Here is a 19,109-nt window from a genome sequence, read left to right as displayed (position 1 = left end):
ACAGAAAAGATATACTGTATATACTATTGGTGGTTGAACCTGGTAAATATCAGACTAGGAGATCACATTTTTTATTTGGACCCCTTTCACACCGCATGTAATGATCCCTGCCCCCTGCCTCCTTGTAATGTGCCCTGTACCAATGTGCCCTGCCTGCATGTAATATGCAAGTTACCACTTAATGTGGCTTGCCTCCATGTAAAAGTTTACTTTAAATGTAATTGCAAAGCCTTCTATTACCTCCAGTCTATCATCTTCCACCTTTTCTGGGTTCAGATGCTGATCTTCCCTGCACAGTCTTTAAAGTATTTTTTTTTTTTTTTAACCACTTGAGCCCCGGACCATTATGCTGCCTAAGGACCAGAGGTCTTTTTCCAATTTGGCACTGCGTCGCTTTAACTGCTAATTGCGCGGTCATGCAATGCTGTACCCAAACGAAATTTGCGTCCTTTTCTTCCCACAAATAGAGCTTTCTTTTGATGGTATTTGATCACCTCTGCGGTTTTTATTTTTTGCGCTATAAACGGAAAAAGACCGAAAATTTTGAAAAAAAATGATATTTTCTACTTTTTGTTATAAAAAAAATCCAATAAACTAAATTTTAGTCATACATTTAGGCCAAAATGTATTCGGCCACATGTCTTTGGTAAAAAAAATGTCAATAAGCGTATATTTATTGGTTTGCGCAAAAGTTATAGCGTCTACAAACTAGGGTACATTTTCTGGCATTTACACAGCTTTTAGTTTATGACTGCCTATGTCATTTCTTGAGGTGCTAAAATGGCAGGGCAGTACAAAACCCCCCCAAATGACCCCATTTTGGAAAGTAGACACCCCAAGGAAATTGCTGAGAGGCATGTTGAACCCATTGAATATTTATTTTTTTTGTCCCAAGTGATTGAAAAATGACAAAAAAAAAAAAAAAAAAAAATATTTACAAAAAGTCGTCACTAAATGATATATTGCTCACACAGGCCATGGGCCTATGTGGAATTGCACCCCAAAATACATTTAGCTGCTTCTCCTGAGTATGGGGATACCACATGTGTGGGACTTTTTGGGAGCCTAGCCGCGTACGGGGCCCCGAAAACCAATCACCGCCTTCAGGATTTCTAAGGGTGTAAATTTTTGCTTTCACTCTTCACTGCCTATCACAGTTTCGGAGGCCATGGAATTCCCAGGTGGCACAAAACCCCCCAAAATGACCCCATTTTGGAAAGTAGACACCCCAAGCTATTTGCTGAGAGGCATATTGAGTCCATGGAATATTTTATATTTTGACACAAGTTGCGGGAAAGTGACACTTTTTTTTTTTTTTTCATAAAGTTGTCACTAAATGATATATTGCTCACACAGGCCATGGGCATATGTGGAATTGCACCCCAAAATACATTTAGCTGCTTCTCCTGAGTATGGGGATACCACATGTGTGGGACTTTTTGGGAGCCTAGCCGCGTACTGGACCCCGAAAACCAATCACTGCCTTCAGGATTTCTAAGGGTGAAAATTTTTGATTTCACTCTTTACTGCCTATCACAGTTTCGGAGGCCATGGAATGCCCAGGTGGCACAAAACCCCCCCAAATGACCCCATTTTGGAAAGTAGACACCCCAAGCTATTTGCTGAAAGGCATGGTGAGTATTTTGCAGCTCTCATTTGTTTTTGAAAATGAAGAAAGACAAGAAAAAACATTTTTTTTTTTTCTTTTTTCAATTTTCAAAACTTTGTGACAAAAAGTGAGGTCTGCAAAATACTCACTATACCTCTCAGCAAATAGCTTGGGGTGTCTACTTTCCAAAATGGGGTCATTTGGGGGGGTTTTGTGCCACCTGGGCATTCCATGGCCTCCGAAACTGTGATAGGCAGTGAAGAGTGAAATCAAAAATTCACGCCCTTAGAAAGCCTGAAGGCGGTGCTTGGTTTTCGGGGTCCCGTACGCGGCTAGGCTCCCAAAAAGTCTCACACATGTGGTATCCCCGTACTCAGGAGAAGCAGCAGAATGTATTTTGGGGTGTAATTTCACATATTTCCATGGCATGTTTGAGCAATATATCATTTAGTGACAACTTTGTGCAAAAAAAAAAAAAAAAAAAAAAAAATTTGTCTCTTTCCCGCAACTTGTGTCGCAATATAAAATATTCCATGGACTCGACATGCCTCTCAGCAAATAGCTTGGGGTGTCTACTTTCCAAAATGGGGTCATTTGGGGGGGTTTTGAACTGTCCTGGCATTTTATGCACAACATTTAGAAGCTTATGTCACACATCACCCACTCTTCTAACCACTTGAAGACAAAGCCCTTTCTGACACTTATTGTTTACATGAAAAAGTTTTTTTTTTTTTGCAAAAAAATTAGAGTTACGTACCGGTAACGTCTTTTCCAGTAGTCTTTCAGGACAGCCACCATGAGAGATAGTCTCCTCCTCTTCCTCTTAGGAAACACTGCGCCAGCCCATAAATTCTCACTTCCCCCTGCCAGACCTCAGTATATTCCGAGATTACCTCCGGTCAGCTGGGGAGGCACAAGAACACATTAATAACATACTATTCCATATCATTATCATGCTGCGTTCTGGTCTTTTGTAAGACCCCCCCAAAAATTTCGGGTGGGTAACTAGGGCTGTCCTGAAAGACTACTGGAAAAGACGTTACCGGTACGTAACTCTAATTTTCCCCTTTCGTCTTTCAGGACAGCCACCATGAGAGGATAAACGAGCACTTACCAGTTTAGGGTGGGACTACCGCTTGCAATACCTTTCGCCCAAAGGCTTGCTCACTAGCCGACACCAGGTCCACTCTGTAGTGCTTTACAAAAGTGGAGTAGCTGGACCATGTTGCAGCCCTGCATATTTGCTCTGGCGTTGCTCCAGCCCTTTCTGCCTGCGAAGCTGCCATAGCTCTAGTAGAGTGTGCTCTTATACCCATTGGGATTTCTTTCCCTGCCAATGTATAGGCCTGGCCAATGGCTACTCTGAGCCATCTGGCAATAGTGCGTCGAGACGCTTTGCATCCTTTTCTGGCCCCAGAAAACAAAACAAATAAAGAGTCTGACTTTCTAAACCTCTTGGTCAGCTCTAGGTATCTAAGGATACATCTCCTCACATCCAAAGAATGACATTTTAATTCCCTTTCCCCCGAGGGGTTGGGACAAAATGAGGGTAAAACTACCTCCTGACTTCTGTGGAAACCAGAAGCAACCTTAGGTAAAAATGCCGGATCGGTCTTAAAGATGATCCGATCTGGAAAAATAACGCAAAAAGGAGGTCTAACAGATAAGGCCTCAATCTCGCTGACTCTCCTGGCAGTTGTCACTGCTACCAAAAAAACTGTTTTTAACGTAAGATCCTTTAGTAGACATTCCTCTAAAGGTTCAAAGGGGATTCCCGTCAGGCCCTGCAAAACTAACGATAGGTCCCACTTGGGAAAGGGAGGACCTTGAACCGGTCTTTGTCTAGACAGAGCCTTAAAGAATCTGACCACCCAGGGGTTGGTGGCCAGATGTTTCTCTAAATAAGCACTAAGTGCTGACACCTGACCTTTAAGGGTACTTATGGATAAACCCCTGTCTGCCCCGCACTGAAGGAATTCCAACACAGCTGTGGGACTATGTACCGCAAGGGAGCCTTCTGCACACCATTTATTGAAACGTACCCAGATTTTTTTATATATCTGGCGTGTTTCCTTCTTCCTGCTATTGAGGAGGGTGGAGATTAATTTCTCAGAAAAACCCCTAGCTCTCAGCATACCCTCCTCAGTAGCCAGGCCGCTAACTGCCATTGGTGAACCTGTGGACAGAGGACTGGGCCCTGTGAGAGGAGATCCTCTCGAGGTGGCAGGAATAAGGGAGGTTCGACCGCTAGCTGCTTGAGTACTGAGAACCAAGCCCTCTTTGGCCAATGTGGTGCTACCAGAATCAGGGACGTGTTTTCCATCTGAAACTTCCTGAGAACTGCTGGTAATAACGCTGGGGGCGGGAAGGCATAGCAGATTCTGAAATGCCAGTCCTGGATCAATGCGTCGACCCCTCGTGCTCCCTCCCCTCTGTTTAGGGAGAAAAAACAAGGGGTTTTCGCGCTGTTTCTTGACGCAAACAGATCTACCTCTGGAGGACCCCACTTCTCTGAGATGAGATTGAAAACCTCCTGGTTGAGGATCCAGTCGCCCTCTCTCAGCTTGGTTCGGCTGAGAAAGTCTGCTATCACATTCTTTTCTCCTCTCAGGTAGACTGCTGAGAGTGAGAGAGTGTGAGTCTCGGCCCAGCTCAGAATGTCTGATGCCAATGCCAGCAGTACTCCGCTCTTTGTGCCTCCCTGCTTGTTCACATAAGCTACGGCGGACGAGTTGTCCGACTGCACCTGTACATGGTGGCCCTGTAGCTCCTTTTTGAAGAACCTGAGTGCTAGCCCGATTGCCTTCAGCTCCTTCCAATTGGACGACCTTCTGAGTTCGTTTCCCTCCCAGGTGTCCTGTGCTACAAGGGAACCCAGATGCGCCCCCCAACCTCTGCCGCTTGCGTCTGTGGTTACCACCTGAGAGACTGGGATGAACCACAGACGACCCTGCGACAAGTTTGAGACCCTCCTCCACCACCAGAGGGATCTCTTTACTTGGGATGGGACCTGAACCAAGGCATCCAGACTTCTCTGGCTGTGATCCCACACCCTTAGGACAAAGGACTGTAAGGGACGAAAGTGCAGACCTGCCCATTGCACTGCTGGGAGGGTCGCGGTCAAAAGACCCAGGGCCGACATCAGAACTCTTATAGAGACCCGACTGCTGCACTGGAGACCAGCCACTGCCCTGTCCAGCTTTAGTATTTTTTCTCTTGGAAGAACACTCTCAGTAGTGTTGAGTCCAACTGGTAGCCCAAGTAGGTAATGCGCTGGGAGGGAATCAAACTGGATTTCTCCAAGTTCATTAGCCACCCTAGACCTGTAAGAACTCTTCTTGTAAGTTCTAGATCCCTGACTAACTGCAGTGGACACGCTGCAAACAGGAGCAGGTCGTCCAGGTATGCTATCACTGATATTCCCTGGAGCCGAAGAAAGGCCATCACCTCCGCCAAGACCTTGGTGAAGATGCGGGGCGAGGAGGATAGCCCGAAAGGCAGCGCCTGAAACTGTAGATGTACCGATGTTCCACCTAGATCTACCGCTAGCCGGAGAAACCTCTGTGAGGCTTCTGCTATGGGAACGTGTAGATACGCGTCCTTTAGGTCCAGGGATACCATAAAGCAGTTGCGGGGCAACAGTGTTCTCACCGTGAAAATTGTTTCCATACGGAATCTCCTGTATGTCACTGACTTGTTCAGGGGCTTTAGATTCAGAATCAGTCTGAATTTCCCTGTGGGTTTCTTCACTACGAAGATGTGTGAATAAAACCCCTCTCCCTCCTCGGCCTTTGGAACTTTTAGAACCACATTCTGATCTACCAGATCTCTTAATGCTTCCAACAGAGCCTCGGCTTTTGCCGTACACCTGGGTAGGTGCGTGACCAAAAATCTCCGAGGAGGAAGATTCGTGAAATCGATATGGTATCCCCTTCTTATAATCCCTAGGATAAAGCGATTGGGGGATATTGCCTCCCACTGTGGGAGGAAGGCCCCCAATCTTCCCCCCACCATGGTTGGGGAGTCATTGACTTTTACGGGGCTGTTCAGGAGGGCGAAAAATCGCCCCTCCTCTGCCCTTGCCTTTCTGACCCCAGAACTTCCTTTGCCCTTCCGGCTTTGGAGTCTCTTTACGCTTTTGCGGACGAAACCCCTTCTTTGTAGGTGCAGGGGTTTTCCGCTTAACCGGGAAGGATTTCTTCCTGTCTGCTGTGCGGTCTAAGACAGTCTCTAAGCCTGGGCCGAAGAGAAGGTCTCCCGTTAACGGTATGCCGCACAATTTGACTTTAGAGGCGCTATCGCCCGGCCAGGTTTTTAGCCAGAGGGCTCTCCTGGCCGAATTGGCCAGAGCCGCTGATCTGGCCGTCATACGTACTGACTCTGCCGAGGCATCAGCTATGTAGGCGATACCCCGCAGAATCGTAGGGAAAGAAGACAGAATGGTTTCTTTTGCCGTTCCAGCCTAAATATGCTCTTGAATCTTAGAGAGCCAGTGCTCCAGATTGCGAGCCACTACTGTGACAGCCAACTCAGGTTTCAAGTTACCAATTGTTGAATCCCACGTCTTTTTAAGGAGAGAGTCTATTCTCTTATCCATGACATCCACCAGGGCCCCCATGTCCTCAAAAGCCAGGTCAGTGTGTCTGGAAACCTGGGAGAAAGCAGCATCTAACTTGGGATTTTTATTCCAGATAGATGTAGGATCATCCGAAAACGGAAATCTCCTCTTTAAGGATCTAGAAAAAAAAGGATTTCCTTTCGGGATCCTGCCACTCCTTTTTGATAGTTTCAACCAGTACTTCATGAACTGGAAAAACCTTTCTCTTTTGTTCCCCCAAGCCTCTGTACATCTGGTCATGAAGGGTCAGGGGTTTCCTGTCCTCCTGAATACCGAGGGTTGTATAAATAGCCCCTAAGAGGTCCTCTACCTCCTCTAGGGATAATTTATATCTGGAGGATCTCCTGGACTCCCCGTCCTGGTCCTCCCCCTCTGAACCATCCTGGGAATCGGAGGAGGAACTATCTGGCTGTCTTAGTTCCACTCCGGAAGGCCCTGGAGCTTCCTCTGCCCTAACTGAAGTTGCAGGTTGGGCAGGAGCAGAGACCTGCGCCTGAGGCAGGGTTGTATCCTGGGGAGCTGGACTAATAGGTTGAAACCTTTCAAATAAGGCTTTAAATGAAGAAAAGGTGGACGAGAGCTCTTTAACTGAGGCTGCAAGTCCTGACTCCTGTTCAGAGTCCCTCTCCTTAACAAGGGAGTCTATGCACTCCCTACACAAGACTTTTGTCCATGCCTCCCCTAATGTGTCCCTGCAAGAGGCACACCTCCTCTTAGAGCTATGGGTAGACTTAGATTTTTCTGTAGCTTTCTGAAATACAAGAAAGGAAAAACAAACATTTTTGTCACTTTTTTTTTTTTTTTTTTTTTTTAAAAAACAAGGATACAACCCTGGGAGTGCACTAGACCCTCCTTCATCTATGGGGATCTGAGCCTCCCTCCCCTGACCACCCAGGGTATCTGCCCCCCCATGACAGGAACCATACATGGAGGGACAATCCTAGGTAAAGAGTACTTTTCCCCAAGGCACTCTTACCTTAGGAAGGCTGGAGGTAGTGTCCGTTGGTTGAGCATCCGCTTCCGACATGACTTGCAGGTGGTTGCTACTACCGAGTCCAACGCTGCCTGTGCGCGTCCCAGACTCGTCTCCAGCCTGTGCCTGGCTTCCCTATCAGCCCTGCGACCCGGAACCGGAAGCCGCGGGTCAAAGGCAAGCCCCCGCCCTTCCGCCGGAAATGACGTCGCCCGTCGTCCGGCCCGCCTAGTTCCAAAAAGAGAGCGGCCTGTAAAGTATACAGGAAGGGCGGACGCCAGCCTGCTGCAGCCCTGTGACCGCAATAGGGAACCCCCACAGCCTGAAGCTGCGCTCAGCTAGGAAGTGGTGGCCACCGAATCGAGGGGTAAGTCCCCCCCATGCCCATAGGAAGCCCCTGCTCCCATTTACAGGCTCAAAAAAAACAAATAACAGCCACAGTCCCCTGACTGAAAAGCCTGGTTCCTTGCACAGTGTCTCCCCACCGGAGGAAACACTAATACTGAGGTCTGGCAGGGGGAAGTGAGAATTTATGGGCTGGCGCAGTGTTTCCTAAGAGGAAGAGGAGGAGACTATCTCTCATGGTGGCTGTCCTGAAAGACGAAAGGGGAAAATTACTTTGAACCCCCAAACATTATATATTTTTTTAAAGCAAATGCCCTACAGATTAAAATGGTGGGTGTTTCATTTTTTTTTTTCACACAGTAATTGCGCAGCGATTTTTCAAACGCATTTTTTGGGGAAAAAACACACTTTTTTTAATTTTAATGCACTAAAACACGCTATATTGCCCAAATGTTTGATGAAATAAAAAAGATGATCTTAGGCCGAGTACATGGATACCAAACATGACATGCTTTAAAATTGCGCACAAACGTGCAGTGGCAACAAAATAAATACATGTTTAAAAGCCTTCAAAAGCCTTTACAGGTTACCACTTTAGATTTACAGAGGAGGTCTACTGGAAAAATTACTGCACTCGATCTGGCCTTCGCGGTGATACCTCACATGCATGGTGCAATTGCTGTTTATGTTTGACGACAGACCGCCGCTTGCGTTCGCCTTAGCGCGAGAGCAGGGGGCGACAGGGGTGTTTTTTTTTTTTTTTTTTTTTTTCTTTATTATTTTTTTGCTTTTTTAATCTTACTTTTAAACTGTTCCTTTCATATTTTTTTTTTTTAATCATTTTTATTGTTATCTCGGGGAATGTAAATATCCCCTATGATAGCAATAGGTAGTGACAGGTACTCTTTTTTGAAAAAATTGTGGTCTATTAGACCCTAGATCTCTCCTCTGCCCTCAAAGCATCTGACCACACCAAGATCGGTGTGATAAAATGCTTCCCCAATTTCCCAATGGCGCTATTTACATCCGGCGAAATCTAAGTCATGAAATACTCGTAGCTTCCGGTTTCTTAGGCCATAGAGATGTTTGGAGCCACTCTGGTCTCTGATCAGCTCTATGGTCAGCTGGCTGAATCACCGGCTGCATTCTCAGGTTCCCTGTTGAGACAGGAGAGCCAGAGAAAAACACGGAAGACGGTGGGGGGGGGGGGGGCATTCCCTCCCACGGCTTGTAAAAGCAGTCTAGAGGCTAATTAGCCGCTAGGATTGCTTTTACATGAAAGCCGACCGCTGGCTGAAAAGAATGATACCAAGATGATACCTAAACCTGCAGGCATCATTCTGGTATAACCACTCAAAGTCGTGAATGGCGTACCTGAAGACAAAAAAATGGTTAACAATGGTTAACAATAAAGCACAGTAAAGTGTAAATAATTACACACCTGAAAAACAAACATGATAAAACATAATAACAATAACAATAACAATAAAACATTGCAGAATAGAATACAGTAAAAAAGAGCAGAACAATAGAGAGAGAGAATAGAGAGAGAGAGAACAATAAAACAACAACTATTTTTTTTTATTTCATATTTTTTTTTTTTTTTACACTTTTTTTGTAACTAACTTTTATAACGGTAACCGGTTCCAGGTTCGGGTCTCTCAAAATGCGATGGCATCTTGGGAGACCCTGTGAAAGTGTGCCTAGTCTGTGCAATGCTGTACCCTACGCTAATACTCAACTAGTGAATGGTAGCGTTCAAAACATTCACCAATGCAAAGACCAGGATTGTCAGGACAGGAGGGACAATAATAGAGGGTGTCACGCCTATATCCGCGCTTGCTGCAGACACGACATCTTTTTTGGGGGGGTTCGTTGGGTAGGGGTACTCGGGAGGACATAAAGAAAATGCCTCTCATGCAGCCGACTGCATTTGGTTGGGGATGTGAATGGGGGAAGTACGGGCGCTGCAGAAGCGGTGGGTTCCCAATTAGGATTGGCGAATGCAGCAGGAAGGGCATTATGGGCACGACGGGCCTGTGTTTGTCTTTTTGGTGGCAGCGGGACACTACTTGTGCTTGCCACCTCACCAGCTTCAACTGCACTTATGGGACTCGCCACGTCACCAAGTGTTACTGCAGTGCTGGTTTGACTACGACCGGGGTGTACTAGGCCGCTGGCGCTTGCCAGTTCACCAAAACGCTACCAAAAAACGTTAGCGATCGCAGGGATCAGGCCTGACTCTGCGAACGCTGCAGTTATGCGTTTAGTGTTTTGTAAGTGTCAGTGATCGATCGATACTGCACTTGGGTGGGCTGGGCCGGGCCGGGCGGAGGGGCAAAACGCAGGTGCTAGCAGGTATCTGGGCTGATCCCGCTAACACTGCGTTTTTGGGAACCCTAAACTGCTGGTGACGCTAGTATAGATCTGATCGGATCAGATATTGATGCGATCAGATACTATACCACTAAGGGAGGTGTACGGTGCGTGCGTGGGTGTTAGCGGTACTGGCGCTAATCTGACGCTGCCTGGGGCTGGTGCTTGCCAGTTCACCAAAACGCTACAAAAAAAACTGTTAGCGATCGCAGGGATCAGGCCTGACTCTGCGAACGCTGCAGTTATGCGTTTAGTGTTTTGTAAGTGTCAGTGATCGATCGATACTGCACTTGGGTGGGCTGGGCTGGGCCGGGCGGAGGGGCAAAACGCAGGTGCTAGCAGGTATCTGGGCTGATTCCGCTAACACTGCGTTTTTGGGAACCCTAAACTGCTGGGGACGCTAGTATAGATCTGATCGGATCAGATATTGATCCGTTCAGATACTATACCACTAAGGGAGGCGTATGCTGCGTGCGTGGGTGTTAGCGGTACTGGCGCTAACCTGACGCCTGGAGCTGGTGCTTGCTTGCCAGTTCACCAAAATGCTACCAAAAAAACTGTTAGCGATCGCAGGGATCAGGCCTGACTCTGCGAACGCTGCAGTTATGCGTTTAGTGTTTTGTAAGTGACAGTGATCGATCGATACTGCACTTAGGTGGGCTGGGCGGAGGCACAAAACGCAGGTGCTAGCAGGTATCTGGGCTGATCCCGCTAACACTGCGTTTTTGGGAACCCTAAACTGCTGGGGACGCTAGTATAGATCTGATCGGATCAGATATTGATCCGATCAGATACTATACCACTAAGGGAGGCGTATGCTGCGTGCGTGGGTGTTAGCGGTACTGGCGCTAATCTGACGCTGCCTGGGGCGACGCATATCACCGCCGGGCGATCGGGGGGCTAAACCTTTATTTGGTAATAAACGGCGGGTGCCCTGACACTATAAAAAATAAACGAACTAACCAGCGTCATCCGTAACGGTTATACGGTGATCAGTGGTGAAAGGGTTAACTAGGGGGCAATCAAGGGGTTAAAACATTTATTAGGTAGTATATGGGGGTCCCTGACGCTATAAAACGCTGACGGCGAACCTAAATATTTACCTCACTAACTAGCGTCACCAGCGACACTAATACAGCGATCAGAAAAATGATCGCTTAGTGACACTGGTGACAGGGGGTGATCAAGGGGTTAAAACTTTATTAGGGGGGGTTAGGGGGGTACCCTAGACCTAAAGGGGGGTAATACTAACTGTCCCAACACTGTAACTGTCACAAACTGACACTATGCAGTAATCAGAAAAAAAAAAAAAAAAAAAAAAACTGCTGGTGTCAGTTTGTGACAGGGGGGGGGGGGTGATTGGGGGGGGATCGGGGGGCGATCGGGGGGGGGATCGGGGTGTTTTGTGTGCCTGGCATGTTCTACTGTGTGTGTGTGTGTTGTGCACTCACATAGATGTCTTCTCTCCTCGGGCCGGAACGGAAAATACCGACCCGAGGGGAGATGACATCACTTCCTTTGCTGCTGTTTAGCATACAGCAGCAAAGGAGTGTTTTCATTGGCCGGCGGCGATCGCGAGGGGGGGGCCACGAACGGATGGTCTCCCCCTCATCACCGATCGCCGCTGGACAAAAGACGACCGCCTCGGGCACCGGGGGGGGGGGTCCGATCGGACCCCCCACCCGCGGAAGGCAAATCACGTACCCTGTACGTGATTTTGCCTGTCCGTGCCACTTTGCCGACGTACATCGGCGTGAGGCGGTCGTCAAGTGGTTAAACAAGATGTTATACTTACCTGCTCTGTGTAATGGTTTTGCAGCCGATTCTCCTCTTCTGGGGTTCTCCCACTTATGCTTCTGGCTCCTCCCTGCCATCAGAGTGCCCCAATAGCAAGCTGAAAATTATAGTATAGTGTGCCCCTATAGCAAGGTAAAAAAACTTCTGCTTTTAGACCCACTTACTTCCTGCCCAGGACTACATGTCCCATGAGGCATTGCTCCTCACACATTCACATTTTCTCAGGCAGTTACTGACATGTATGAATGGTGCACTGAGCAGTATGTGTGCTGCACTATATTTCCTGATATGTAAACAAATATTGCATTCTGTATGCAGGCCAACTAATCAGCTGGCCGATTAATCGATTATGAAAATAGTTGACAACTATTTTCATAATCAATTAGTTATCGATTAGTTGTTTCAGCCCTAAAACATATCTAATAATAAAATATTTTAAAAAAGTAAAAAAATCGAATTTCTTCATCAATTTAGTCCAATGTGTATTCTGCTACATATTTCTGGTAAAAAAAAATCCCAATAAATGTATATTGATTGGTTTGCGCAAAAGTTATCGCTTCTACTAACTTTGGGATATTTTTATGGCATTTTTATTTTTGCAGTGGACAAATTGGACACCAAGTGACACTAATACAGTGATCAGTACTAAAAAAAAAAAAAAAAAGCACTGTCACTGCACTAATCACATTGGCAGGGAATGGGTTAACATCAGGGGCGATCAAAGGGTTAAGTGTGCTCCTAGGGAGTGCTTTCTAACTGTGCAGGGGGTGACTTACCTGGAAGAAGAGAGAGATCTGTGATCCTGCTTAGCAGAAACACAAGATCTCCATCTTCCTGTATGACAGAACAGTGGTCTGCCATGTTTACATAGGCAGACCGTGGTTCTGCCTCTACTGTCAACGATCAGCAGGGTGACTGGCCCAGGCCGGGAAGAGACGAAAATGTACAGGTACATTGTTTTTGTGCAGCCGGGCCGTCCTGCTGAAGTATATGTGCGGTGGGCGGACCGGAAGCGGTTAATTGACAATTGCATGGTCATGCAACGCTGTACCCAAATAAAACTGATGTAATTTTTTTCCCCCACAGAGCTTTCATTTGGTGGTATTTGATTTATTTATTTTTATACAAATAATGGTGGTGATTAGCGACTTTTAGCAGGACTGCGATATTGCGGCGGACAATCTGACACTGACATTTTGTGGGAACCAGTGACACTAATACAGTGATCAGTGCTAAAAATATGCACTGTCACTGTATGAAAAGGGGTTAAACATCTAGGGCGATCAAAGGGTTAAATGTGTGCATAGCCAGTGATTTTGTGTACTTTGGCTAGGGGGTTGTGGTGGATTTTCTTTCTCTTTCACATCTCCGCTGTCAGGACAGAGCTCTGCCTCTGCTGTGACCAATCACAGCAGAAGCAGCATGTACGTCCCCTACCCGGAGGTGAAGAATTATATATACAATTAATCGTTAAAAAATTGTGTTCTCGATTCAAACCCCCTGACGATCTCTATTGCACAGTTTGCCCATTCTTTCATATAACAAGTGGAGAGACTTATCTGCTCACTCAGCTGTCAAAAGAAAACATCCAGACAGTCTGCCAAGTTTTTAACATGAAACATTGTAACTAACTCTTCCTTCTTAGATCAAATGGATAAACTTCTGTGTGTAAAGAAAATATCCAGGCAGTCTGCCAAGTTTTTAACAACCTGTAAATGCAGGAAGTTTAACCACTTAAAGTCTAAGAGCCCTTGCACACTGGGGCGGTTTGCAGGCGCTATTGCGCTAATAATAGCGCCTGCAAACCGCCCCGAAAGTGCCGCTGCTGTAATCCCAGTGTGAAAGCCCCGAGGGCTTGCACACTGGAGCGGTGCGCTGGCAGGACGGTAAAAAAAGTCCTGCCAGCAGCATCTTCGGAGCGGTGAAGGAGCGGTGTGTATACCGCTCCTGCCCATTGAAATCAATGGGACGGCGCGGCTATACCGCCGGCAATGCGCCTCTGCAGAGGCGCTTTGCGGTGGTATTTAACCCTTTCTCGGCCGCTAGCGGGGGGTAAAACCGCCCCGCTAGCGCCCGCATACCGACGGTAAAACGCCGCTAATAATAGCGGCGTTTTACCGCCGACGCCGCCCCCCGCCCCAGTGTGCAAGGGCTCTTAATCTTTTTCTGACACTTGTTTCTAAAGTTAAAAATCAATATTTTTTGCTAGAAAATTACTTGGAACCCCCAAACATTATATATATTTTAGCAGAGACCCTAGGGAATAAAATGTCAATTGCTGCAATATTTTAGGTCACACTGTATTTGCCCAGCGTTCTTTCAAACTTTTTTTGTTTTAATGTGAAAGATGATGTTATGCCGCGAGAATCATGATCTATCTTCTAAGCAAAAAAATTGTGATTTTCATTTTAGCCAGAATTGTGCAATATATATATATCTCTATCTATCTATCTATCTATATAATCTCTCTCTCTCTCTCTCTCTCTCTCTATATATATATACACACGATTCTGCACAGAATGGCTGCCCTGTAGCAGTAAATCTGCTAAAGGGTGGTCGTTAAGTGGTTAATAGCGTTGTACATTGTATATTGACCATAGGGATATGTAGTCCTTTGCAATTGAAAGTAAACAGCAGGAGGAGAAGCAGAATATCATGCAGGGAATCCAGGAACTTGTGGAAAGAGATGGTCAACAGACAGGCAGTTCCCACAACATGAAATGGGATTTTTAAAGAAGCTAATATTGGATTGTGAAATATAACTATTGTTTGCACTACAGTGCTGATGTTATAAAATGACAGTGTATGCTGTGACCATAGATATCCTTTAAAAGGAGGAAACAGTGCCTTGTGTTGCAACAACTCAAAGCATGGCTCCTACACACACACACCAGCCTGCAGCATTTTAGCATATGGGCTGGTGTGAATGAGCTTTAAAGCAGGACAAAAGGCACTTCACTTACCTGCTCTCTAAGGCTGCATTCACACCTGAGCCTAGTGAGAACCAGCAATCCTGCTCTCGCTTTTTTTTTTTTTTGTTGCAAGCTTTTAATGTCTTAACGCACCACACCTAGAGCAGTCCATTCCCTATGCGCGGCAAACTAATGGCACTGCATGCGCGTCCTGCAATTGAAGTGCATGTTTTTTGTTGTGCATTTAGGAAATGCACAGGTGTGAATGCAGTCTAATGGTCTGGGTGCCTGGTCGGTGCCGGTCTTCGGCCATCTCCATTGGCTGGCATCGGATGACACTATTCCTGTGCAGGTGTCAGTCATCCCAGCACACAGAGACCATGCCTGTTCAGTTTACATGCCAAGAAGACTGGGAGCAGGCAGGTAGGTGGATTTTATCACATATCAACCATTGCATATCTCTTCAGCAATAAAATCCTGCCTGCTCTCAGTCTAATATTCTAATATAAAATGCCTTCAGTTCCCTTGAAGTGTCTGCTAGATCTCCTTTCACCTTGCATGCTGTAGGTTTTCATATACATCTAAATTACTGAGTAAAATATGAATGACAACCTGGGAGGTGTTTATAAAAATAAATAAAAGGGAGGGGGTACTTCTTGTCTTTAATCTATGAGAGCACCCCTCACCCCTATCCAGGCTGGCACAAGTCTCACTCACCAGTCTGTCTCTCCCTCTGTATGACTCCAAGACAGTCACCATTCCAGCTACTGCTTTGGCCATTGTGACATGTAGTGCAGGCAGTATTCTCCAGCAGCTTAGCACGGTAGAAACATGGTCAGGACTTCGGACTTCCGCGCTCCAAGCCTCTCTCTCAAAACCTCCATCACACTTCCTGCTACTCTAGTGGCTGAACACCACACGTCACGTGGGCAAGCCTGTGTTCGTTTTCCTGGAAATGAACACTGTAACATCCAGTTCAGGCACTTCATCACAAGCATGTAACAACAAGGGCAGGAAACAAAGAAAAAAGGATAGGAATTACTGAGAGCTAGAAAATTAAGTGCTGCTATGTTTATGATATCACATTGAGTTATAGCATGGAACAGTGCCGGGACAAGGTCATTTAGAGCCCAGGGCAAACTGCAACCCCCCCCCCCCCAAGATGCATAAGAATTAATTGTTAGCAAAAATCAACCCCCCCCCCCCCAAAAAAAAATAAGCACTAATCTGCTGAAATCCCCCTCCCAAGCACAAATCTTTGTCTCCCCAACCCCCCTCCCAGCTCATATCCTCTCTTTTCCCAAATCCCCCAAATAAAATAATCACTTCTCCTAGTACAAGTCCTCTACTCAAATATCCCCTCCAAAATACACATACTCTCCTCCCTACTCTAACCCCCCACCCCTCTCCTAGCACAAATCCCCCGACCCCAAAAATAAAATAACTTCTAGCGCAAATCCTTTACTCAAATATCTCCTCCTAATACACATACTCTTCCCCCCCAACTCCAAACCCCCCCTCCCAACACAAACCCCCCCCAAACCTCCCTCCTATCACAAATCCCCTGACCCCCCCCCCCAAAAAAAAATCACTTCTCCTAGCACAAATCCTCTATTCAAATGTCCCCTCCTAATACACATACTCTCCCCCCACTCCAACCCCCCCTCCCAGCACAAACACAACCCCCCTCCTAGCACAAATCCCCCGACCCCCCCCCCCCAAAAAAAAATCACTTCTCCTAGCACAAATCCTTTATTCAAATGTCCCCTCCTAATACACATACTCTCCCCCCACTCCAACCCCCCCCCCTCCCAGCACAAACACAACCCCCCTCCTAGCACAAATCCCCCGACCCCCCCAAAAATAAAATCACTTCTCCTAGCACAAATCCTCTATTCAAATGTCCCCTCCTAATACACATACTCTCCCCCCACTCCAACCCCCCCTCCCAGCACAAACACAACCCCCCTCCTAGCACAAATCCCCCGACCCCCCCCCAAAAAAATCACTTCTCCTAGCACAAATCCTCTATTCAAATGTCCCCTCCTAATACACATACTCTCCCCCCACTCCAACCCCCCTCCCTCCCAGCACAAACACAACCCCCCTCCTAGCACAAATTCCCCGACCCCCCCAAAAATAAAATCACTTCTCCTAGCACAAATCCTCTATTCAAATGTCCCCTCCTAATACACATACTCTCCCCCCACTCCAACCCCCCCTCCCAGCACAAACACAACCCCCCTCGTAGCACAAATCCCCCGACCCCCCCAAAAAAATCACTGCTCCTAGCACAAATCCTCTATTCAAATGTCCCCTCCTAATACACATACTCTCCCCCCACTCCAACCCCCCCCTCCCAGCACAAACACAACCCCCCTCCTAGCACAAATCCCCGACCCCCCCCCCCCCAAAAAAAAAATCACTTCTCCTAGCACAAATCCTCTATGTCCCCTCCTAATACACATACTCTCCCCCCACTCCAACCCCCCCTCCTAGCACAAATCCCCTGACCCCCCCCAAAAAAAAAGTCACTTCTCCTAGCACAAATCCTCTATTCAAATGTCCCCTCCTAATACACATACTCTCCCCCCACTCCAACCCCCCCAGCACAAACACAACCCCCTTCCTAGCACAAATCCCCTGACCCCCCCCCCAAAAAAAAGTAACTTCTCCTAGCACAAATCCTCTTCTCAAATATCCCATTCTAATACACATACTGTCCCCCCACTCCAACCCCCCCCCCCCCCAGCACAAACACAACCCCCCTCCTGGCACAAATCCTCTACTCAGATATCCCCTCCTAATACACATACTCTGCCCCACTCCAAACCCCCCTCCCAGCACAAACACAACCCCCCTCCTAGCACAAATGCCCTGACCCCCCCCCCCCCCCCAAAAAAAAAATCACTTCTCCTAGCACAAATCCTCTACTCAAATATCCCCTCCTAACACACATATTCTCCCCCACTCCAAACCCCCCCAAAAAATGTTTTCCCTCCTAGCACAAATACCCTCCAATCATCCCTACTATGATGATGAATCCCTTCCCCCCTCTTTCATATCACCTCTTCTAGCACAAATCTTTTCCCCCCCATCCTCTCTCCCAACACAAATACCCCCAAATCACCTTTCCTAGCACCCCTTCCCCAAATATACCCTCTTAGAACAATTCTTGCCACCTGTTGCCCCCCCAATTCCCCCCAACCAACACAAACCCCTCCCCCCAATCTCCTCTTGCCGCCCCGCACCTCACGTGATACCACAGTGCCCACTTCCGCCCACCCCTTGTCCCGGCCCTGGTGAGGAAAGTACAAACACACATAAAGGAGCAGACAGAGTTCGGAGCAGCTGTGCATGGCAACCAATCAGCTTCTAGATTTCATTGTTTAGGCCTCATGCACACTGAAGGTTTTTAACGCTGCTCTTAGGGGCTTTTATCTGCCCCTGTATGTTAGCTTGTGTGTCCATGCATACATAGGCGTTTAAAAGAGTTTAGAGGCAGAGAAAAAAAAAACACTTCCAGCGCATCCCGGAGCAGCGGTGTTTTGGCAGAAAAAATGCTTTAACACATCTAAACACATGTTAATGCTAGGTACATTTAGCTCTTCTTTTTAGTGGCCTCAGAGAATAGGTGAAGGTACACCCCCTCCGGGTCACCCCTTGTCTCTACCTTCTACCCTCCTTTGAGCGTTGTCCCTTTCACCCACATGAGGGATTGCAAGACAGTAAATGAATGGGGCTCGATGATGTCACTGGTTGCTAAGGACATGGCAGGTGCTGGCACCCACTGTTTCCTTAACGACCATTGACAGGGGAAGAAAAAAAAAAACACTACTATATAGCACATTTGTCTCTCTCCGGCAAAGAAAGCTTGGTCCAAACATGGGTTTGCATTGCACCAGGAGCTCATTTATACTCTGGTCCATACATTTGTTAAGAGACACTGTCACTTTGCCCTTTCAAGACAAAGTGACAATGTCTCCTTATGTTCCCCCAGCAAGGTATCCTTGTTGATCTGTGCTCCTTCACCACCTCTCTGCTCCATCATCAAAGCTATAGGGGCACATGAAACCTCTCCAATATTACAGTGCCTCAGCCTGAGCTGCCAGTCGAAAGGCCCGAACACTGTCACATGTGAGGGGTATCAGTGACATCACCCACCGTGCTAAATGCTGACATCATCCAGCTCTGGAGCTTTCCCAGGATGGACTGCGGCAGTGGAAAGGTGAGGAAAAAGTGTAGACTGGTGGTGCATATAAAGTTGCTGGGGTGTGGGGTGCCCATTCAGGGTAAAGTGACAGTGTTTCTTTTGGTGTTTACACAACCTTAGGGGTGCATAATACTTTTAAGCGTCAGCCTAGGTAAAAATGATAATTTGGTTATGGGCAGATGTTGCTGGATTTGCAGATCTCCCATCAGGTAGGGGTATCATGGGCAAATTCACCACAGCAGTCTGTTTAACCACTTCGCCTCTCA

General features: G+C 47.0%; 1 protein-coding gene across 1 annotated transcript in view; it reads right to left on the bottom strand.

Annotated features, from left to right (window-relative positions):
- The window catches only part of PEX11G (peroxisomal biogenesis factor 11 gamma), a 42,828-nt gene extending 27,267 nt beyond the window's left edge, over positions 1-15,561 (bottom strand). Inside the window, exon 1 of the mRNA XM_073596348.1 lies at positions 15,348-15,561. Coding sequence (XP_073452449.1) covers positions 15,348-15,410 — 63 coding nt within the window. The 5' untranslated portion in view covers positions 15,411-15,561. The remainder of the gene's footprint in view (positions 1-15,347) is intronic.
- Between the last annotated feature and the right edge of the window lie 3,548 nt (positions 15,562-19,109).

Source organism: Aquarana catesbeiana, linkage group LG01, assembly GCF_042186555.1.
Source record: "Aquarana catesbeiana isolate 2022-GZ linkage group LG01, ASM4218655v1, whole genome shotgun sequence".
NCBI lineage: Eukaryota > Metazoa > Chordata > Amphibia > Anura > Ranidae > Aquarana > Aquarana catesbeiana.
This window is presented reverse-complemented; position numbering and strand designations above follow the sequence as displayed.